General features: G+C 41.5%; 1 protein-coding gene across 1 annotated transcript; it reads right to left on the bottom strand.

Annotated features, from left to right (window-relative positions):
• Positions 1-1709: 1709 nt before the first annotated feature.
• Positions 1710-23332, bottom strand: CILK1 (ciliogenesis associated kinase 1). The gene is made up of 14 exons (XM_074153167.1): positions 23237-23332; positions 19787-20045; positions 17887-17941; positions 15990-16111; positions 14394-14473; positions 11975-12107; positions 11355-11526; positions 10625-10792; positions 9959-10255; positions 8657-8847; positions 7611-7762; positions 6099-6227; positions 4250-4363; positions 1710-3800 (listed from the first exon to the last, which is right to left on the bottom strand). Exons 2-14 carry the CDS (start codon positions 19885-19887, stop codon positions 3646-3648), a joined length of 1869 nt encoding a protein of 622 aa, XP_074009268.1. The 5' UTR covers positions 19888-20045; positions 23237-23332; the 3' UTR covers positions 1710-3645.
• Positions 23333-24975: the final 1643 nt, after the last annotated feature.

The raw sequence follows: 24975 nt of genomic DNA, 5'->3' as shown, positions 1-24975 counted from the left end.
CACAACTAAACAAACCAACCGCAAACTAAAGTGCTTTTAATAAAAAAATCAACAAAACACCAAGACTCCAGCCAGTCAGTATTTCTTCAAGAGTAACTTTATTCTGGGCAGGAGACTTGACACAGGAGGAATGAAACAAACATTTTGTAACGTTTTTGAACGAAAACACTGAATGAACAAGAACCCTTCTCTCTTTTAAGGTCTTACTCGCTCTGACAATTCCACTCTCTCCTTCCACACAAGTTCAAAAATGTTCTCTCAATATTGGTTTTTCTCGACTTATGGAACATCCTGTTCACGTCAACAGCCTTGTTAGGTACGGAAATACCACAGAAGCGGGTTTTCTGGGTTGGGTTTTTTTTTGGCTAACATCATGGCACGCACTTACACAAGACTTTTAGGAGAATCTGGATTACAGAGGGGAACGAGTCCTCTGTCAGGCTCCATTATTTCCAACAGTCATCATTACACGTTACACGTAAAAGGCTGAGGAAATGTAAACAGTAGGATCCTAAAAACATTTTGCATAAAGATGCTGCTAAATATCAAAACCACAAAGCAGTAGGTAATGTATGATAAATTCTCAGATATGCTGCTTGTATTCAAGCAAGGATTTCAGTATAATAAAGCCCTACATCTTTTCCGCGTCTGTATTGCACGCTGAGGCAGCACAGGAAAATACACCGCTCAGACAACTCGCTCCTTACTCAGAACCAACTTCTGCCAAGTCCAGCAGGAATTTGCTTGAGTAAAGGCTCCAAGACCGCTGCTGTTATACTCCTGCTTAGCACATTTTCCGTCCCACCAAGTTAAACTATCAATCATCAGAAGTGAACCTGAGCATCAAGACTATTAGCTTTTTTTTCCAAAATAAAGGCTTTCATTTGGGAAAGGAGGAGATATGCCAGAAAAAAAAAAAAAAAAAAAAAAAGGTACTACTTCTTTTTTCTAATCTTTTTGCTGGACTGACCAAACCTGAATACTATAGTCAAGAAAAATCACTGCAGGGCTGATAAAAGGCTCAGAGGTCAGGTCTCAGGTTCAGATTCATCCTGTATTATTTGAAACACATGGAGTAGTCCCCATCCTTAGCGGAAAGACCTGGGCACCTCCAGACGGCTACTCGGTTGTCAGTGAGACCAATTTCTCTTGAGATGATTTTCACTCACCACTGGTTTAGAGTCAGCTCACAGCAAAGGCGCTCACGCTTAGGTGCCTGCGGTTAAGTAGGATAATTCCAAGCCTCAGCAGCCCGTTCCTGTGACTTGTTCGTCTCCTGCTTTCACTAGTGGGAATTAAAGGGTATGGAACAGACTAGTTAAATTGCCTACTTAGTTCTAGGGATACTTAGGAAAGGTTCAGGACACCAATTATTATAATTGAGAGCAATTATTTGCTGATAAAATAAATTAAATGATATCTAGACATAAATACAGATATTTATTTCCACCAAGAGAAACAATTATCTTTCCAGTTCTAACACAAATATACACATTTCCCTTTCCGCTTACCCAAAGACACCATCAGTGTGTGCTTCAGAAGTCCAACGGCTGCTTTATTTTATTGCTCTGCGTGGGCATCGCTGCTTTGGAAGCAGTTTGGTTTGGAATTAGCACTCCTATCCTACATACAACAAATAACGGAGTAGCTGGACACATAACATGTCCTTGGCATGTGTAAGTCTTATATGTATGCTTTTTTTTTTTTTTAAATACATAGAGACTCTTCTGCTCCCTTGTCGTCTTGTACTGTCTCGCTGGGGACTGAGTCCGTAAAAGCAGTGACGGCTCCTCACGGTTCCCCCCGTAGCACTGAGCCAGCAGCCTACTCCAGGGTACCGTTTCCCCCCACGTCCCACCTGTGTCACCTGCAGCCTCCAGTCCACCGGGGCTGCCCTGTGTGGGTGCTGGCAGATCCCACAGAGAGGGTCTCACCAACACACTAACCATTCAGCTCCTTTGAAAGGGCCAGACGCTGAGAACCAGACCTGCTCTGATCCCTTCAGACTGGATTTAAGTCTCATAAATGCAGGATTCGCCTGATCTGTTCATGAAACGAGCTCAGATGGGTTTCCCAAAAGGTGACCGTTTCCATACACCTCAGCTTTGGTGGTGCTCTTCTGAAACGCAGCTACAAAAGACGCTCTCCCACTGCACTGCACTGTTTTATCTGCCTTCTGCGGAAGGAGGTGCAGGAACACCCACCCACATGCCGACTGTGATCTAACCGAACCTTTTGCTGATGGCCGGACTCTGGCGCTCCTTTCCAGTGCAGAATTAAACCAGACTAAAGGGTTATTATTTTTTTTTCCCCTCTATAACCTGATAATTCATTTTCTCTTATAAAGCCAGTTAAACTGCTCTTCAAAGAGCTGCATCGCTTTCTGTGAAATCAACCACAATTTTAGCACGTTTTTTAGCAGGACCAGGTAAGGTCCCGTGTTTCCCAGTAGATCCTGGGGGCCTAATTTACAGAAGCTGACGTATTCTTCACAACGTGTTGAAGTGAAGAAGAACTGAAGTAAGCTTAAACTGACTCTTTTCCTCTGGATTTTTGGTTGGTTTTTTTCCCAAAACTGATTTAAAACTGTTGTGAAAATTAAATCAGCCACACAGATACTGTTTCCTTAAACGCCGCTGCTGGCGTATCACTAATACTTTGGTACTCTGAAACCAGCTTTAGAATTGTTAATACTGTCTTAAACGTCTCTTCAGATCTTACAGTCCCAAGAACAACAAAAAAAAGGAAGCAGCGGAATCGGATTTTTCTCCTTAGAAGTCATTAGACAATTTAAATGAATTTAACAGAGGTAGGTCCACCTTCTATTTCATAGAGAACAATGCCAAGAAGCAACTTTGAAGCGGGACAAAAGAGCACTGTGTCAGAAAACAGATCTACAGAAGCATATTCACCCGTCGCCAAACAGGAAGATTCTCCAAATTTGGTAAAAGCAAAAGAATGGAGCTGGAAAACTGGACAGCAGTCCAAGAAAAACATTGTAAAGGCAAAAATAAATTAAAAAAAAAAAAAAAAAAAGCCTCCCACTGACCTTCAGCAGCCTCTCAGTGACTGCAAAGGAGAGTTTAGACTGTTGGTCACTCAGTCCTTCGATGGCAGTACAAAGCAAATGAGTACAGGACAACAGAAGCGAGGCATCAAGACGTGGCATCACTGAAATTATACAGCCTCATTTAGCACATAAACTTCAGAAAATGTCTAATGAATGCCCCTTCCTCAGTACTTCTCTTCCACTGCAATATTGCACCATTCTGCTTTTCTTATCCACTTTTATAAAAAAGTTGAATCTAATAAAGGAAAAGTTAAAATTTTAAAAAAGCTTGTTATAAAAATTTGTCGTATAAAAATGCCAAACCCCCTAAGCCATATATACAAAATGTATCAGATTTATGAAAATAACTGGACCCAATTATATAACAAAACGATTTTATACAAAAAGGTACAAGATTGCATTCAAATTAATACAAATAAAAATAAAAAAAAAAAAAAACAAACCCTTCAAAATGTCTCACTCATAGAAGATCTGTTTCTTTTAAATTTACAGGCATACAAAACGGTATCGAATTGTCTTGTGTCAGCCACCGTTTCATGGGAAACACGCACTGGTTCTGAGAGTATTTCCACACATCACCGGTGAGCACCGTACTTGGCAGACCAGTCGACGCGGCCGTGGATGGGCTGAGCTGGCGGCGGGAGAGGCATTAACCTTGGTGTGCCTTTTGTAGGTGAATTGAACAACGGCCGTCCCAGATGGGGTCTTACTGACTTCAGAGAAGCATAATCTAAGGGACAAAAGTAAATGCCATGAGACAGAGGTTCAGCGAGTAGCTGTCCACATTAAAAAAGGTCCAGGTCCTTATTTCTTCAGGAAAAAAGACTCTCTTTGTAATAGAATTTGCTGATGTGAAACAACAGTGGATCAAATCACTAAAACCTTATCAGACAAGGAGCATTTATATCATTGATTTGACAAGTGTGAGTTCTGTGCCAGCTCTCACACCAGCCTCCAGGCCCCACTGAAACACGCTGTGGATAAAACCACGTATTTCATAAAGTAAAAACAAAGTATGTCCTTCTCCATATGAAGTTCTGCAAGTCTATGAACTGTAGTTCCAGTCAGTCAAATCTTTATAGATAAAGCAAAGCAAAGGCATATAGTTCAGGGCTGCATATATACAGCATTACTAGAGTAATGAGCAAGGGACCAAGACAACTTTGGTACTGCACTTACTAGAAGACGGATCCACAACAGGTGCTAACTGAACCCTCTGCCCAGCAGAGCCGACTTCCTTCTTCAGAAACGAAGGGATATAACCACTAGTGAGACCGCTTGATCCCACGGGCCCTGAAAGAAACAGCAAGGAACGCTTGAGCTCAACGCACTGGATCTCCCAGACTATCACCAGGTGATGATAAAGGTATGCATTGATGGGTCATATTTAAGATCAAGCCTGATCATGGACTAGTGAACACAAGAACTTCATTGAAGGCACTACAAATCCACAGATCCTATAGATGTCTGCATTCAGGGGACTGTCAGCATGACTGCATTAACGATGAATGGAAAACAGGTACAAACTGCACTCCTACAAGGGCAATTTCTGCTTTTCCGGGACATCTCAGCTTTTTCAAGGTTTCTCAAAGCTTCCAAAACTTAACATTTCAGTTGCAATTATTTTGTTTGACTTTCAGCAACTGAGTTTCTTGGTTTCTATGCAGTGAATCTGGGACTCTGGTGCTACTCAAAACTCTTACTCAAGTCAGTAAGAGCTTAATGAATTGGGACAGATTCACGTTCCAGATTTGGAAAGTCAGCTACAAAACTTGTCCCAGGATGAGCAGGAACAGATCTGAGTGACCTGTAGAGTAAGCTGTAGAAATTGGATCAAAAATAGTTATAAATAAAACTGCGTTGAGTCATCAACAGATGGACACTGACCAAGTTAGCATGCACAGAGCAGATCCATGGCACATATGCCTATAACGTACTAGAGCAGCGGAGCAGTGGCAACACATATTGCGGGAAATGATGGCAAAAAGTACAAAAGGGAAAAATCTAATGATATCCTACACAGCTACAAAAGCAGCAAAAAACTTGTAAAGAGCCAGGAAGGAGACATGTGCTAGGTTCTCATGTAGTTCAGCCACTTACAACATCCTCCCATCTTGAATCTTTAAAGAACAACTTTCTTACTAAATTACATCCAAAATCTTAAGATTTTTATTATTTAAACAAGAGTTTCTGAAGGCCCAAAATGCTTCTTTGGGCCAAGATTCAACAGAAATTTTCTCAAACACTTTCATAACACATACAAAACAAATACTGTGCTGCAGAACTGTAATGTTACATGAAAACCTGAAGCCAAGAAAGATTCAGAGAGAACACATAGATAAAATCTAGAAACATCAATATGTTTAAGTACATCTGGTAAAATCTAATTGTAAAAAGCTACAAATTAATTACTGCAAATCAAATAATAGGGATTAAATACCTGAAATACCAAATGCCCCAAAAACCTGAAGAAGAAAAAATTGAAGAATTTTGCTTTTGTCTAAAATTTTCAAAGCTGTAATTATTCCACTATTTCAAACAGCATCAATTAAAAGACACGATGATAGATGATAAGAGTTTATTTGCTTCATTCACGTAACAAGAGAGGCATGTATGGATAGTTCAATTTAGAGCAGCTTCCTCCTCTATGACCATTTACGCACCAGCTGGGCTAAAATAATTTGGAAACCTGAAAATACAACTTACAAAAACTGATGAGGGAAATTGAAGGTGAGATGAAGCCTTTCAGGTTGAACAGACCTAAGATGTCCAACCTTCTATGCATGTGGTACTTCAAACCAGACTTTTGGGGATTCGTTAGAAGAAGTTACTGTGTTTCAGTTTAAGGTTGTCTCTAAGTCCACAGAACAGTGCTCAGAACTGATTTCAACAGAAAGAACAGACACAGTAGCAGACATCTTTGAAGCTGACAATGTATTTGAAGTGAGTGACTCCAAAATACAGCTGTCTGGAATTGCGGAGACATCACCTGTTATCTTTTCTCAGAGCGTTAAGCACAGTTTCTTACCTGAATTCATCCTGTTAATACTTCCTCCCAAACCAGCAGCTTTCCCAGGCAAACCAGAACTGGGCCAGGGATTAGATGGAACAGATTCTTTGTTTGAAGTGGAGACTATGCTATTCCTTGTGCTTATTCCTATTGCAAAAATAACCACAGTGAAATCTGTTAGAGAGGTTTGCATTAATTACATCTGATACACAATCTTAGAGCAGTTGTCCAGTTCAGTGAACTCAAGCAAAGCCTTTTCACTCTAACACGCCTCTGGGTTCCCTCCCATCCTCTCATATAGGAATGCTATGGCTGGCCACAGGCCCCCATTCGGGCAAAGATAATAGTGTAAATAGTTCCACTGCCATCAATGGCTGCTTATGTCAAGGGACAGGATCCTTACATCAAGGCCACAAATAATGTCAAGTCACAGAAGTGAAGTTCACTATGTAAATGAAATTTATGCTTTGTGTTAAACACAGCATTTTACTTTAAGAGCGACAAGATAACCTGAGAGTAAATAATGGCAGATCTCATTTCTCATAGCACTGTACTCTTCTTTAGTGCATCTATTGAAACCACAGATTGCTGCAAACTGTTTGCACAGAGTTCATGTCACATATTATTTGTATTTAATACACATCCCATATTTAAGCAGGGTATCTAACATGCAAAGATGTGCCTGTAATTTATAGTAAAGCAAAAGTGAGTTTGAGATCAATGTGTTTTACAACCTCCTGTAGTAACACAACTTTTAGCTACGAAAACTCTACTTAAGCGATCCAGTTTGGAAGTCACTGAAATTAAATGTTTCAGTAAAAAAGACTGAGTCTATCATCGTGATATCTTCTAGTTTAAATAATTGATTTTGAAGTACTACTACTACAAGTTAATGAACAGCTAACACTGCCTTTATAAACAGAAATGAGGAAAGGGGACACATTTATATTCAGCTCATTTTAAATACAGACAGGCATGCTGTCCGCCTCCTTCACTTCCTCCTGCCCCAGTGCTGGTCTCAGTACAGCAGAGGTCAACATGAAGACAGGCACGCGGTTCCTCTATAGAGACACAGATTTGCGTTCTATTTAACTCCAAGCTACAGCAAAGCACATTCCCACTATTACTTAGCTTCTGTTGCTCATGGTATTATATGTTCATGAGGTAAACTTAAGGCACTTTCTTTTCCAGTCTAGAAGACCAGTCTTATCCTTCTTAGGGAAACAGGGAATAGCTTGCCAAATTAACAGACATTTTCTAACACGCTTCAAAGCATAAGAGCATCCAGCAGGAGGAAGAAGTACCAGCTATCCTGTCCCCTTCTTGTAAGCAGGATTTATCTAGTTGCTGGACTGCTAGAATATAATTTGTATCATGACCATCTACAGTAGCAAAGCTCTTGTTCTCTTCATTTTCTTTAAGCAGTACCCCCATTCACAAGCTCAAGGGATAAAGCCTCATGTAGCAACGACTACTTTATACTGCTGTTGGTATTACAAGAAGAAAAATAAGTAAGTATTTTTTACTAACCAGGCAGATACCTAGAATGTCTCAGGTAGTGCTGCTTTGCTGCAGAAACTCGCAATGTGGGAGTATCCTGCTGTGGAAAGGTCGCATGGGAAGGTGCGCTGCTCCCAGAGCCTACAGCATCTGAAGGCTTCAGGTCCAAAATGCTTTCAAATCTGTTAACGCAAAAATTGCTACACTTAGTTCAATTTTTGTAGCATACGTTTATCCACAAGTTGGCCTTCTCATCTCCAGGAATCATTTCCTCATACTGCATTTGCTACAGCACGAACACACAGGCAACAGGGAATATTTTCAGCCTGAAGACATACATGTGCCCCTGAAAATCAGATTTGCGCTTCTATTTCCCTTACATATTGCTTTTAAAGTTTTCATAAATCGCTCGAGTTCAGTTTTTCCTCTTCTGTGTATGATCCATGAAACTGCAGCTTAAAGTCATCCCAAACAGTTTGTATGCATGGAATATGCAAAAATGGTTTGTATGTGAAATAGAAAACACATATTCAAAGATTAACTTGGGAAGACTTAAGCTACACATCATTTTCAGTGGGTAAAAATGAACAAGGAATTGTACAGAAGGGGGCACTGTCCATCAAAAAAGGTGTTGCAATTCAAAGGTCAGCATTCAACAAGCAGCCAAGGCAAAGCAGGAGAGAGACAAGCTGCATGTCCTTTACTGCCCTGGATAGAATCATAGAATTGTCTAGGTTGGAAGGGACCTTTAAGATCATCTAGTCCAACCATTAATGTAACTCTGATAAAAACGATCTCTAAATCATGTCTCTAAGCACTATGTCAACCTGTCTTTTGAACACCTCCAGGGATGGTGCCTCAACCACTTCCCTGGGCAGCCCACTCCAATGCTTAATAACCCTTCCAGTGTAAAAATTTTTTCCTAATATCCAATCTGAACCTCCCCTGGTGCAACTTGAGGCCACGTATGTTTCTAGATCCATAGAAACCATAAAGAGGAACATTATGAAAAAAAAGAGGCAAAGTCTAAGGAAATCAGACCAAACAGCACATGAAAATAAAATAAACCAACTTACCTACAAAGAGTTTCATCGCTCTGTCTCTTCTTGTTTTTCAAGTCCATCTTTGTGATGGAAGAGCTGAAATCGAGGTCTTCCAAGTCATCCCAGTCTTCGGAACTCTTCACTGTTCTAGCAAGATGTCCCCATCTCCGCCTAGGTTTTGGTTTAAGTTCACCATTTATATTCTCAGTTCCAGCAGATGTTTTCTGATATAAAGATTGAAAAGAAACAAACACACACACTTACACCACGAACCAGGTGATAGGAACAAAGAGGACTTTTTTTTCCTGTCTCAAAGAGTAACAGTGGTAGTAGACCTGTAATAACAGAATCCTTATCTTTCATTAAACATGCTAAGAACACAATGTGGAGCCTGTAGATGTTATTTCTTATCTTCTGTATTTCAGCCTGTAATTAAGTAACCTGCACTGACAGAAGAATAGATTTAAATTTCTTAGCTCTCAATTCCAATTCTATTTATATTTCACTATACATCTCCAAAACAACTAGCTCACACTCAATTTTTATTTCTCGACCCACCTTAAGAGTACAAAACTGCAGCCACATTCATGTTTCCATAAGCCTGTGCCTAGACATTACAAAATGTATTTTTCTTGTGGGACAGCACGGGTACAAAATTATGTCTCTTCAGCCATTTAAGCTCATCAGTACATTTCAACCTTGCACAACTCTGTACGTGGCCAGTACTGATCCTACTCAAGATGGATCTCTCTGCAGCAGCGGCATCATTCACACTGTCTGCTCTCATCATCTATCTTATGAATTCAATCTCCACATATAATCAACAGAAACGGTAGCTTCTAATGCTGAAAGAAGAATCTGCTGTTTCCCATGGCCAGTATAGAAACCCAAAGGGACTATTATTCTCAGTCACTTAAATTGGATGCCTTAAATGGATGAAGGCATAGCCCCCCTCCCTCCTCATTTCAGTACTATTTAGCTTAATACTTTTTCTCTCTGGCATCGGTCCCATTAATATTCTGACCACTGCACATCCTTTTTACTTGTATGAAATCACAGCGTCAAAATTCTTTAAGTGGTGCTTTACAACAAAGGGAGGCATAAAATGGCTTTGAAATGAGAAATCAAATTGCTGGTTTTATAGCAATTTGGCTTAGATTTCAACACAGTAACTTCCAGTTTCTAGCAGAAAGTCATAACTATTCTTTATTCCCATTTCCTGTCCTTTTAGTAAAATATAAGAACCTTATGAAAGAGAACAAGAAAAGGAAACATAATTAAGGAAAAATCAGGCAGTATATCAGGAGGTGTATCTTACGCTAGATGGACCTTTACCTGCTGAGGAACCTTATTGTGAATTGCAGGCAGAAGAACCTGGTTAGACTTGTCCTCCTGTAAGTAGTTACTGTGCTCAGCCCCAGAGTTCTCTGTCTTGTATGGGTAAACCAAATGCTGAGAAGACTGGTTTTGTTGAAAAGGCCTTGACGAAATGCGGGCATGAGGTTTCGGAGGGGGTTGTGCTGGAGGGACAGGCTTAATATGCAGAGATGATTTATTTTGCAGTTCCTTTTGTTTCACCAGTTCCTGAACACCCAGGACATGCCCAACCTGGAAGTACGGATATCGAAGTGCCTAAAACATAACGAAGACATCAGGATACAACCTGGGAAACTAAAGTTTTTAGCTTACTCTAGCCCTATGTGACAGTACAAATTTTATTTCCTTTTTTCTGGGGTGGGAATCAGCAGATGTAATTATTCACACTGCAGTCACATACTTGATCATTGAGCGCACACCCCACGCAGTTGATGTTGCATGCAAGAGATTGATCACTCCCTTTTAATTACTCCCCTTTGTCTTGCAAATTGTTCTTGGCTTCTGCTCTCCTCCCTTCCAAGAACTGTGCCCCTGAGCAAGTGCTAAATGACTGTCTATAAAAGGTGTCTTGCAGTGAAAAGAAGTGTCATCGGCAGAGGTGAGAGAAAGAAAACAAAACCAAACCTGACTAGCTGTTGGCCGCTTTTTGGGGTCCCACTGCAGCATGTCTCTCATGAGCTGCACCGCTTCACTGCTAGCATTAGGTATGAGGGTTTTTAGGTTGTTAGGTACACACTGAGGCCAGCGAAAATTCATGGAGGCTGAAAGTTGGTAGCCTTCAGGCCAGTCGTTCTGGAAGAATGAGATTTCCAATCACAAAGAAAGTTCAGCTGTAAAACATCATAGTGCCCAAGTACACTAACATATATTCTCCTACCAGCAATAGGCTGCCTCCAGCTTGCTCTAACCTGTTTTCAAAATTTCACTACCATTTTCACCTCAAACCTCTGCTGAGAGGCAGGTCTTGCTTTACATCTGGTCAAGTCAAAGGCACAAATTGAATCGGGTCACAGGAGACTTGCCATGATTCCAAATTCTAGCCTCTTAAACCATAGGTTTACATGCAATATGCAAGAGAAAATGAAATTTCCACCTAATGATATCTCAGCCCAATTACCTTGTTTGCTGTTGATGGGTTTATTTCTCCTCCTCTAAATGTCAGGTTTTATAGCATAATTACATAATGCTTATGCACAGAAAATCAGTTTTCATTTAGTTTACTATATCTGAGATCAATGCCATACAATAGCAGTAAGCATGAAAACAAATTACTTTTATGCTTACTGCTATTGTGCCATTCTGTATTGCAGAACACCTCCAGTATTATTGCAGTGTGGAATGTCACTGTAGCTACCTTCTTTGGCGTCCCCAAGACTTGGCAAATTTTGAATACAGTATCAATTTCACTGGCGCCTGGAAAGAGAGGCCTCAGTGTGTAAACTTCTGCCATTATACAACCAACAGCCCAAATATCTATTGGAGAACTATAGTTGGTGGATCTCAGGAGGACTTCAGGAGCCCTATACCTGTAAGAGAAGACAAAAATAATAATAATTAAAAAAACCTACACAAGTCAAACAGACATACATGAAACCATTCATCTCTTCATTCTTTGTTATAATAAACATCCCTTAAAAAAGTTCCTATCCTAAACATAAGACTTCACTTTTTTTTTTTCCAGAATGAAGAATTAAAACCTACATAAGCTCTTGTAAGCTCTCTAATGCCTTCCTGACATGCACCAGTCCCAGCACATCCCACCTGTCTTCTCAGGTCCCTCTTTGTTCCCATGCTGCTGCCATCTGTAAACTGTCTTGCACTAACTGAAGCTTTTCAAATTATGCCAAGCTTAAATAAAAGCTTCATAGAAAGGAGGCATCAAAAGTGGTATTACCTTCAGCGCAAATTTAATACTCTATTTCTTTACTTCTGGATTTTAAGTTTCACACACGGTAGGCAAATACTAGCACTTACCACCTTGTGGATACATAGTCGGTGTAAGGAGGTCTAGATCTGATTTCTCGGGCTAAGCCAAAGTCCGCTATTTTCACAAGTTCTGGTCCCATGCAAAGGAGGTTTTCGGGTTTCAAGTCTCTGTGAAAGAACCCTAAAATTCAAATGAAATATTGATGTGCGTTGCAATGCCACCCCAAGCTGTAACCTTTATTTTCCACCTGGATTGTTTTGCTTTAGTTCTTACTGCTGAATCTTGAATAGCACAACACAAGAGTTCAAAGCCTTGTGTGATCAACAGAGCTAGTCAGTGTAACGGTTGTTCAGTCAGACTGTGAAGAACAGTATATACAAGCTGACTATCATCTAACAGTTCAGAGTATTCAGTCAGATGGCTTCCTTTCAAGTGATACTAATTCTAATTGTGTTGAAAACGGTGCAATAGAGACATCAGAAAATTACTTCAAAAGTTCTTTTAAACAGAATACAAATTAAAACATGAGGTAGTTTTTTTTTTTTGCACTTTGAAACTCCTTTTTAAATCTGAGAATTTAATAATCTGCAAGCACTCAATTACTGATCACCCTATCAGACAGAGGATCTCAGTGTATTTTTTAGTGCTGTGTTCAGCAAAACTTGATCACAAATGCCCATTTGGCAAGAGCTCTCTTAATACAAATGAGAGAAAAGGGCTAGAATATTACTGTCTCTGAAATTTCCTTCCACCCTTTATCTGGAAAACTTGTCCTTATGCTTCTTTCTTGCAGGCATCTGAGACCACTGTATCCTAGACAAAGCTCCTTCTGTAGTGCCTTACTAGAGTCCTATAACCACCTTTTCAGAGACTGTCCAACATGTTTAGTTTTTTCCGTGGCCTTGAATATACTCCCACAGAGAACAAAATGAACATCCACACAGGATGTGTCTACATCATCCAGTATATTAACTTTTGTTTGCCAGATTAATGCTTGATGTCTCTGAAGACACTGCTGCACATTTTTACCAACCAGCAGATTACGTCCTTCCTAGGGATATTAAGTAGATATTCTGGTGCCAGCTTGAACTACTGTCTCTTAATGGAAGGTACCAGACAGAGCAATCAAGGTTGCTTTTAGCATTTAGGACAATCAGTTCTGTATTTTGCTGCACAGACATGCAATGCACCAACAGAATACTTTTGAGGTGATTTATTTCATGGCAAACCTGTAAAAAGAGCAATCGATTGTGTATTGAAATATGAAAGGGTGCTTTGGATGGCCAAAGAACATAAAAAAGTTTACTTCACAAACATTTCTATACCATACAGGAGTAGAACATAGAAATAAAGATAGGACAAAAAAAGTTCATGTGATTTTTTCCAAAACTGTTGCAGAGAGAATCTTGGGACATCTGGCTTTACACTGTGAGCCACAAGACCACCAAGACTATCCTGTCAGGCTTGCCATGAATTTCCAAATCTTTGTAGTTACGGATTTGCAAGATCTTGGCAGAAATATCAGTCTAGTGTGTAGCAGTGAACAGGATAGTTACTTTTGACACAAAACTGTACATTCTTTACTACAGTAAGTTAAATAGCAGCAAAAAGTATTCTGCAAGGTTATGATCCATTTGACAATTTATTTAAAAAAGCTGGCTTAGATTTTTGCAAATTAAACCAGAAAAATAATATTATTTAAGTCTTTTGTATCTTACGGGAACAGACTGGAATTTCTGATTTGGTTAAATGTGTCAAGTGAACTGAAATGCTGGTCCTACAAGCCTTTCACTTCCAGGACTTTGGCCACTGATGTTAGTTCTCTTCCGACAACCCCAAGCGCTGACCAGCAACATACACTACTGTGTATTTAGCAGGCAGAATTGCAGAGGGCAGAAAAACATGGTGAGGAAGTTATCATTAAAATAAGTAGGTTTTTTTTATTAGTTAAGGGGGTCTTGTTACTACTGGCTAGTATATCAACTTTAGCTTTTATCATTATTGTAAATATTAGTTGGAAGGCCATGCAATGAAAGCTGTTTGTCACTCAGACTTTATTACTTCCACTGTATCTTACAGAGACGGTACATTTTATTCAGGTATCTGTGTGTACCTTGAGAAAAAACTATTTTTTCCTTTATTCTCAACCTCAGGGGACCTCTAAATCTATCAATAAATGTGACCATTAATATCAGAAGAGTTTTTAGAAAGTGGCCAGACGACAGTCTGAGAAAGTAGAAATCTACAGAAAAGGAACTGAGCAAACCTTCAGACTAACATCAGTCAACTATAAAATAAGGATATTTTCTGCAATCTGAATCTCTCATATAGTGCAATTCTTTTGATCATTCCCTTTACTAAAGTTAATAATGTAATTGTTAGTATACTCATTAAAAAAACCCCACAAACTTACGCAGATACTATATCACTCTAATTCAAAACATTTATAGCTCAAATATAACCTACCATGCTTATGGATAAATGCAAGCCCTTGCAGGATCTGATACATAATATTCCTAACTGTAGACTCAGGAAACAGTTTGTTTCTGTGGGATAAAAGAAAAGAGAAGAAATAAATATTAATTATTAAGTTCGCATATTAGCTTATGCTATCTAATGAACATAAAATAAAAGGTAATGACAATAGAACTGCTAGATATATTTTAAGCACCCTCATGTAAACAGTTTACTTTCCCAATAACATTCCCAAACACAGCAGAGATGGGTTGGTGTGAAAGTCAGTGACAATTTTATTCAGAAAGAGGCTAACAGTGAATGAAGAGGACAGCCTGGGCCTTATACAATTTCCTCAGCTTGATTCCTTTCAAAAAACCTGACCATCACATATTTCCGAAGTGAGATCAGCTACTAGAGTCAGCTTTTCATATTTGCTTGCTTATTTTTTAAATTACAGCAGAAAGAGAGTCATATTTCCACTGCAGTCTCTTCCAGCAAGACTGGCAATTTTAACTAAGACTTAAATCACATTCTTAAAGGTTTGATTTATACAATGTCTAACCAGTCCAAGGCCTAGCTAAACTGGAGAGAGTATGATGCGTAGCACACTTTTATGGACATCTGCTCTTTTTGTTTTCATAAGGAGGTAGGATATATCAAGCATTTCTAAGAAATTCCTAAAGATAACTGGTTTGTATGTTACACACTTGAATGATTTTCTCAAGGTTCATCATTTCATATAATTAAAAATCAGCATCCATATATATGTGCACAATTGAGTTGAATTTGTTCTGCACCTAAACACGCATAGTAAGTACTTTACTACATAAAATACTTTTTTAAACATAATTCACAAAGATGTACTGTAACAATAACCTTACTTGGTTAAATCAAGTAAGATTACTGTCATCTCCCAGGCTGATTCTATGGTTCATAGAGAGAAAACGGCCTCCTTGGAGAACAACTCAAAGCAAGGAGCTATTTTGCCCCAAATTATCCTCTAGAGGATGCTATCATGGTCCAAAGGCTAAAATTAAGACTTAATTAATGCTCCAGCAAATATCAAAAAGCTAGATTTCATCAAGATTGCTGACAAATGAAATATACAGTCTTTGGACATGTTAGTTCAAATTGCAAGGAAAAAAAAATTCCTAGAACCAATCCAAAATTTGACCCCTCATGTTTACATTTTCAACCACTTTTTATATATTCATTTATTTGAGGAAGCCATAAGAGAGGAGGTGGTGATACCATCCTCTAACAGAAAAAGCATTGCTGGTTGGAGTAATTACCTAGAAATAGAAGTTCTAGGTTCCATGCCTCTTCAGCATGAGGGCTGTTAGAAGTCCACAGTTCCTAACTCTCAAAAGACTGCTGTATTTGTGTGCCAGGCTAATCTGGGAAGGGACACTGGAAACTCTCACTAAACCATCTGGGATATGCTCTAAGGTGACAGCCACAGCTCCTGCTGCAGCACACAGTTTTAAGCCATAGTGATCTAAGCCTAAGCAAATGATCCAGAGTCCTTTGAAAAGTAACATGGGTGTTGAAAGCACATTACACAAGTAATAATTTATATCCAGAATGGGTGATGTTGTCACATACCTTTCTTTCATTAACTGATAAAGATTTTCCTTCATGTATTCAAACACAAAATATAGATGATCATTTTCCCTGATAACTTCTTTCAGCTTTACCACATTGGCATGGTTTAATTTCTTCAAAGACTAGAAGCAGAAAATACACAAAGAGGATTTTACAAGGGTCTTACTCTAATGAAAAAGAAATAACTATCTTACTGATACAGAAGACTTGGCTTCAAAAATCCTTCAATATTTTAAATAATCAGACAGCTCTGAGAACGTAGCAGCCTTCCAATATCTGAAGGGAGCCCTACAGGAGAGCCAGAGAGGGACTCTTTGTCAGGAAATGTAGTGACAGGACAAGGGGTAATGGTTTTAAATTGGAAGAGCGGAGATTTAGATTAGATATTAGGAGGAAATTCTTTCCTGTGAGGGTGGTGAGACACTGGAACAGGTTGCCCAGGGAAGTTGTGGATGCCCCATCCCTGGAAGTGTTCAAGGCCAGGCTGGATGGGGCTTTGAGCAACCTGCTCTAGTGGAGGTGTCCCGGCCCATGGCAGGGGGGTTGGAACTCAATGATCTTTAAGATCCCTTCCAACTCTAACCATTCTATGATCTCCAAGCATTCCCATGTCAATTAATGCACTGATCATTTAAAAGCCAGCTATTTGGCATCACAGTAGGCACCAAAACAATTGCATTTTCTCTAAAAGTAACTTCCTACTGGCAGAATTTACGCTCTTCCTGTACTTGCACTGATAACAGTCAGGTTAGACTCAGGACTAGATACAACCCTGGAAATTCTTCCTTGGTATTGTAGATTAACCCGGTAGGCAGCTGAGCTCGCTCATCTGCCCTCGGTGGGATGGGGGAAAGGTTCAGAATGGCAGAAAGTGAGAAGACTCATGGATTGAGATAGACAGCTTAATAGATAGAGCAAAAGCTGTATGTGCAAGCAAAGCAAAATAAGGAATTCATTCACTGCTTCCCAGTGGCAGGCAGGTGTTCTGCCACCTCCAGAAAAGTAGGGCTCCTTCACACAATAACGGCTACTTTGGAAGACAAATACCATCACTCCGAATGTCCCCCAGCTTTTACTGCTAAGCACAATGTCACATGGAATATCCCTTTGGTCAGCTGGGCTGAGCTGTCCCGGCTGTCCCCCCTCCCTGCCTCTTGCCCACCATCAGCGCAAGAAACAGAGAAGGCTTGAGGCTGTACAAGCACCGCTCACCAATAAACAAAGCACCCCTGTGTTATCAACACTGTTTTGGTCACAAATTCAAGACGTACAAACTGCTGTAAAGAAAGTTAACTCTATCCTACCCTAAACCAGCATATTTAGGTCTTCATTCTCCCTTCTTTTTAGATTCTTGGTGCATTCTACATTCATCCTTGCTGTAGCAACACAGTACCAACACATGATACTGGAAGAAAAGTGACCTAGGTTGTCTGCACGTTCGCAAGAGTGATAGCAAGGACTAGAAAATAAGGGAGGTCCTTAGAACATACCCCTAAAGCTTTGCTGGTGTTAGAACTGTCCCCAGACCAACTATCCAGAATCAACTGCGTGTACAAAGGTTTTTGCCGAGCAAAGGGCACGTGTTCTCAAGCTCTGAAAAACACACACCAATCAGCTCCAGGTTTTGTGACAGGAAAGCTCTCTCACTCTCCAGGAGTGCAAGGAGGAAGCAGCTCTCTACAACCATAAGATTTTTTTATAAGACTACAGAGTTTTAGTAAGAATTTTTATACGACTAAAGACTCAAATGCAGAGACAGGAAAGAGAACTGTAATGCCATATGCCACACTTCATGTTGTGGGGAGGTTTTGATAAAAGGGGTGGAAAAAATTTAATGTTACCCGAAAATGTGATAGGATCATCTAGTTTAAAATCAACTACTGAATGAAACAAGTACCTTAACCTCTCGAAGGTTCATGCATTCCTCCCAGGAATAAAACTTTCTCTTCATTCTACAATAGTAGAGGGGAAAAAACAATTAATACACAGTGAACATCAGCCGGTCTTAGACCTGTAACTCTCCTTACATCTTAACAATTCAGTTTTTCCATCAAAATATAAGGTGCTACCTCCTTTGGCAAAAAATTTTACATCTCTAGACAAGGTACTCTCTAATAGAATTTAAAAGCATTACTATTGCACAGGATTGCCTTTTTTTTGTGTATCTACATGGCTGCAAAAATTTCAGAGCCTTCAACAAGTCAGAGCATGCTATTTTTCTTTCCAGTATATAATGTGGTGGAGTAGGGACTAACTGTAAAAAGAACAAGGGTTTCAACAGTTATGAACAACTCAGTCTGAGTTTCAAATCAAATCTAATGAAGACCAAATTAAATCACTTAACTGGGTCTCAAACTTTCATATTCTTCTTGCTCCTCTTCTCTATATTTTGATTTCTCTGTAATTTCAATACCTTTCCCCTCTGAGTTGTTTTCCTTCATTTTTAAGTGTCCACTGCGCCCTATGCTTCTCTCTCCCTTGCAAGTTGCATCTTCCATGCCAACCGCTTTTTGAATTCTGCCTTTCCTTCCAAAGCTTATAAGCAACTTGGCTGTAACACGAACAGACTGTGTGGCAGATCTGTTTTCTCCGAAGCCAGAATATAAAACTCTGAGCATAGTATTTGTGTGTAACATATGGTCCTATTTGTTCATATGCATTTTGATTATGACTCAGTTCTTTCACATACAACTCCATGCTTCAGGACCAACAGGATGAAGGCTCACATGTTCACACACACACACAGAAGGGCACACATTAAATTTACAAAAATACCCAGCTGATTAGAGTCCGGATTTCAGAGGGAGTTAGGCACCCTTTGAAGATGTGAGTCTTTGTCAGACTTAAATACCAATTCAGTATTACTCTTGTAGTAGGTTCCCAGTTTGAAATCAGCTCTTAGAATAGGTTAAGAACTACAAGCCCTTTATTTTGTGAAGGGGTCTGAATTATTTTTGGTTTCGTTAGCAGTGTTTTTGCAGTTATTGTCTTGCACGTTCGGCCACTAGACCATTTCTGTTCTTGGTAATGGATTAGCATTAATCTGTAAGCTAAGAAAGTAACACAATGAAAATCAAAGGTGTCTCTGGCAAGGTTTGATACAGAAAAAATACCCTGAGTACGGAAGATCGAGAAAGTTGCTAAAGCCAGCTATTGACTGTTCATACAAAACAGCATTGTACTGAAAGCTCTTTTGACAAGTATGTCCCTGGGTCATGGTCGGTATTTCAGGAAGGTGCCTGCAATGCTTTACAGATGCCTTTTACCACAACTAGGACAAATAAGCCATTTATAAACCGAGCTCACTGCTGAAGCAGCAGAGAAAAAATCAAGGGGATTTCTCAAGGAATTTTAAGAAAATTTTAAGCTGAAAGGACCAATACGTAATAGCATCTAAAGATATAGATAATGGACAATGAGATCCATTGTGTTAATTATCACTGCAATATTAACATTTCACTGGAAATTAGACCATGAAATGCACGTTCCATGTAAGCAGCACAGAAGGGAGTGCAGATTCCAAAGCAGTATTGCGGAATAATATACATAATACACGTTTGACTGCACGTAGTAGCAGAGCACTGTTACAATAAGCCTATATATCTCACTCTCTTTATCTTCTGCTGGAGCTTTGGAGGATACAAGGAACAGGAGCTTTGCATGCTGCCCCAATACAACTCCAAATACAAATGTTGCATGGAATGTGAAATACTTAAACCAGCATGATCAAGGGATGGGGACCATAGAATAGAAAAACCTGGACCATCCACTGTTAAGTAACAAATGAAAATACTTACTTTTTAATGGCTATTAGCTCTCCAGATTCAATGCTTCTCCCTAGGAGGACAGAGCCATAGGTCCCATCACCAAGCTGTCTGATAGTTGTGTACCTATTCATGATGAGGATACTTTAGCTGCAAGCGCATTTCAGTCCTTAGTGTTTCTTGTGTTTCTCCTCCGAGTGTAACCAGTTCTTTCTGTGGCAGCATAAATACAGAGCACTCAGGACAGTGTGAACAGTTGCAGGAATCATGTTTTCAAGACTTAGCCTGTAGTCTGAAAGCACAGAACACAATCCGTTTGATTTCTGTACCCTTCCGAGATTGCTTGTTTGCAGAATCCATTCTCCTCTAAGAGATATTCCTTGTAAGCTATACACAAACACTTGTCTTGGTCTCTCAGCAGAAAGGGCCAGGCTGTTTCTGGGCACGTTCCCCAATAAAGCACTTTACAGCAAGCTTGCAGGCAGCCCTAATGGGAGAAACTATTACTGAAAGCAGAGGATAAAGTCTCATAGCTTGGGGAAAGTAGTATGCTATCAGAAAAATGAAGAATTATAGTAAGACAGAAGGGAATCTGTTCCAGCCAAACTATCAGACGTGTAAGTCACCATCTCACAAATTGTACTGTCATCAGTTAAAACAAGCCGATTTCCTGACTTTCCATAAGGTCCTATGCTAGAGATATAGCCATACGTATTCCCTTAAACAAAGTCTTCAGAAAAAGAGTATTATATCCATGTCAGACAAGACCAAATGTATTTCACTACAGTAGCCCTAAGCATGAATTAGTGTCTAGAAGGACACGTTATCTATCCAGCCTTTTGTCCTGACACTGCACGAATGAAAGAACGCTAGATAATAAAGCAATAAAGTTTTATTTCCTCATTTAAACTAATTGTTGCTAGTATTTCCTACACTTTTGTCTGAAACAAATGTGATCTATTCTATGTAAATTAACCATACATTTGGAATAAAATAAAATTCCCCTGCAATGAGGGTCTGGTCTCTGCATGCTGGTTTTCTCCAACCCCAAGAGGACAGCAATATTTGTGGCTGGCGACTATTGCCTTCTGTAACCTGCACTTAAACTACACTTCTACTTTTTTTTTTTGTAGCAGCCTTAAATGTCTTCTCCATCTTGCCTTATTGCACGAAGCCAAATTATGATTATAAAAGTAATGGGATTATGTTGCTTGAATGCTGAACTGACATCAGTGCAGAGCCACAACCCTGCAGATGCAAGATGTCATGAAGATCCTTTGTTTTCAGTCTGCTAAGCCTATTAGTCCCACCAATACTAACACAGGAACAAACAAACAAGAAAAAGGAAATATGATGTTAATACACCTTTTGACAACTTTATACATCATGTATGAAAAAGAAACAGCATGTCTCTAACACCATCTTAGACACTGGGTAGTATCTCAGAGAGGCAGGAGGAATTGCCCTTTAGCAGTACCTATTTCTCTTCACATGCTGCTTCAGAGAATCACAACTGAGCACCTTAAATTAGAGACCTAATCCCACATTTTGTACTACTTGCCAAGGAACACAGGGCCTGTCCGTAGGAATGGCACTTTAAGGCACCAGTTTCTTTTTGGCTGGTTTTCAGGCTGTGCACCTGCATAGCATAAAGCTATGTTTAAGCAATGTTCTGCATCTAGGTTAAAAAGCTTTAATTACTCCAGCTGGTCAATGACCAGGTGGCAACTCAGAAGCCTTAGCTCCCAGGCCTTTATTCAGACCCTTGAAGAAAATTTCAAACAACAGTGTCTTGCATGGTCTCCTAGTCTGAAAATGCAATATTTACTAGTATCCAAACAAATAATTTCATATAGTAACTTCAAACCGAAACAGATGGGACTTGTGGATTTTTCAGCACATACTCCTCTAATGACAGAGTTCTGAAATTGTAATCGTAACAGATGTGATGGTTTACAATCCACAGACCATTATACTGCCCCTGGCTTACCACTCACATGTCCCTTTCCAGTCCCTGTGACTGCAGAGTGGAGGAGCATCTTTGTCTCATGCTTAATAACCTCACAACAAATCAAGAGATGCGTAACACTGCTAGCACCATGACACTGCTAATAATAGTAATAATCATCACCGATGGCTATCATGGACAGATTACTTGTCTGATGTTTCTTGAATAGATGAAATGGTGAACTTAACTGCCTATTCCTTACTGGGGATACTAATTTAAGCCCCTCTCCTTTCCACAGCCACTGATTTTCACAAAACTTGTAACCTTTGCGAGTCCAGCTCTGCTATCAAATGTGACCAAAACAGACAAATTAACTGAAATACTTCTGAGGCATAAAGCAGAAGCAAAGAACCTACAGAGGAAAAAAACCAGTCAGAAGCTACAGATTTCAGCGAGGAATCCATGTTAGAAAACATGTCAGGATGCAGTGAAGTTAACACGGCTCCTATGGAAGCACAAATCCACCTGTATGAAAATCCACTGAACAAAACCTAAGTAAAGCCTTCTTTGGTTAAATTAAATCAGTACCATTTCTTGCTGAGCTTAATAGCAAAGATGCTTTAAAAAAAAACTACTTCACTTTGCAAGATTTATGTTCCGTCCTTATCCCCTGTTGCTATTTCTCATTTTCAACGATGGGACAACATTTAGTTTATCTAAACCTTCGCCTGCAGACTGTCACCTAAGTGGAGTCCCACTGAAATCACTGAAAAGAGGACACGAGTCTCTGAGATGCAGTTTGCAGAGCTACAACACGTATAGTCTAGGCGAGAGTCTAGTCTGGAATTACAATCTAGGTTAGAGGATGTAAATACAAACCGCAAAACTGCCTTGGGGTAAAAGAGTGTGTTGACACTAAATAGAAAAAAGTAAAAGCCTTATTTTCGCCATACTGTAGCACCGTGTTGACTCCACCACACTTACAAACATTCCCCCCCCCCGAAATCAGACAGCAAGACTAATTTAAGGTATCAAGACTACTTTCTGACTCCAAGGATAACTCACAACTTTCTCCTTTGCTAATGTACGGTTGGAATAAGCGTCCTCTCCCGTTTGAAGGGCTGCACCCCCGAGAACCGAAAGCGAAACCCTCCGGCTCCGCCAGCGCTGCGGGGGGCGAGGAGCCAGCGACCACCCAGCGCCCTCCGACCCGCACCCCGGCAGCAACCCCAGGCTGTTACCGGCGGGGTGCGCGGGGAAAGGCGTGGTTTAAAGCCGCGGGTTTCAACCGACGCCGTCCCAGCTGCTTTATGTTTGTCAGAGAAGGCTTTTTGGGTGCCCCGTCAGCCGGGGAGGCATCAGCCCCTCGGCGGCAGAAGGGGGCAGATGGCGCGGAGGCGACCCAGGGTCCTGTCTGCCACGACAGGCCAGCTCCTGGCTGCCGCCCAGCCCGCCCGGTAACCCCGCTCCGGTCAGGTCCTGCACTCAAGCACTGCTCTCCCCCCGCGGCGATGGCGGTGCCCGGTGCTACTCACGGCGTGCGGGTTTCCCCTCCTCCGGCCGAGCCCCGGCCCGCCGCAGCCGCGCCAGAGGCCCCTAATGGCGGCGCTGGGCCTCCGCCGCCCCCGGCCGCCCTTCCGCGCCGTCCCGGCCCAGCTGCGGCCCACGGCGGCCGCGGGCCTCCCTCAGGGCGCCGCCGGCCGCCGAGCCCATGGCGCGGCCCGCTGCCCCGGCCCTCCCCGCCCGGCGGCGGCGGCGGGGCTCCCCGCGGGGGGATAACGACAGCGGGCGGGCGGCGGGGTCGGCGCCGCTCCCCTCCCCTCCGCCCGGGCCTCTGGCAGGGAGGGTCTCGCCGGAGCGGGATTTAGGGGTCGTCCCCCCCCCCCCCCCCCAAAAGCAGACGGCTGTCGGGGGTGGGAGGGAGAGGCGAGGGACGGCGGGTGAGCTCCGCCGCCACTGCCAGGGAGGGGATTTACGGCTGAGCAGGGTTTTAACGTAATTAAAAAAAATTAAAATAACAAACCCTCAGCTGACTAGCCTCTCTCACATCCCCGAGAGGCACTCAAGTAACACAACAGGAGCGCGGAGACACCAAATTGTGAACAAACGGCAAAAATAATCAACAATTCGACGGCTGCCAGAGGGGCCTGAGCCTTCCTCACCCGAGAGCCAAAACCACTCCCTGGCTCCAGCAGGGTCAAGGGAAGAAAAGGGAAAGGGAGTGGGGCAACAAGAGGGAAACGAGGAAGAAAAAAGATCGGCCTCGAGCAATCTATCACCAGATTCAGCTGTAATAACGACGATTCAGTAGGCCTTAGGCTTCTTTTAAAACATAGAGGAAGAAGCGTGAAAAGGAAAGCACAGGGTTTGCAAGACAGGGCGGGCGGTGTAGTTCAGGAGCATCTAAAATCCTCGGGGAGGAGTTTACACCGGTGAATCTTATGGTGAAATACACTTACTTGATGAGACATTCATTTGTTAAAAAAAAGCATGAAGGGAGTCCAAACAGCTCTGGACACCCACCCCCCACCCCCCATCTAAATAGGGGCCGGTCTTTACATTTCTTAGGCTGAAAAAAAAAAACAATAAGAAGAGTTACATTCTCTCCTATGGACTGGTGAAGCCAGCAGGTGTGGTGCATACTTACTCAAAGGGGATTTCTGCTTTAAGCTATTCCTGTTAACAACTCACAGGCATAAACCCGTGTCAGTGCCCAGCCCGGCGACACCCTGCTTTTGTCGGTAGAGGCAGGGCTTCTTCGTCCCCAACAGACGAGACGCACACCCAGGCAGGAGAAAAGCCCAGCAGCTTTGGTTCCAGCCCCAAACGAGAAGCAGCATTAAAGATAACCAGCTGTATTCACGGTCAACCTCATCCCAGCTGCACTGCCCTGACCTCAACCCTTCGCCCCCGTGGCTCCAGCAGACAGGGTGGGTGAGTGTGCCGGCCACCCAGGGGTGTCCCCAGCTCCCCCGCCACCTCCAGCCACCCTGGCAGCCCCCCACTACCTCCAAACTTCCCCCTGGCCGGGACTGAGCTCTCACCTGCCCGGCTCCAGAACCGACACCCACCTCCTCTGGCTCCCAAAACCTCTCCGGGCGGTCGGGACGGGTAAGGGTTCACAGGTCATAGGTGAAGAACCATACACACGGTGTCCTTCTGGAAAAAAAAAAAAAAAAAAAAAAAGATGGCAATACAGATTAAAACAAGGGATTTAGTCCTGTTTTAGAAAACCCAGTGAGGCGTACAGCGAGCATTCAACACCTGTTCGCTG

The sequence above is a fragment of the Numenius arquata genome, chromosome 9, assembly GCF_964106895.1.
Source record: "Numenius arquata chromosome 9, bNumArq3.hap1.1, whole genome shotgun sequence".
Lineage (NCBI taxonomy): Eukaryota > Metazoa > Chordata > Aves > Charadriiformes > Scolopacidae > Numenius > Numenius arquata.
This window is presented reverse-complemented; position numbering and strand designations above follow the sequence as displayed.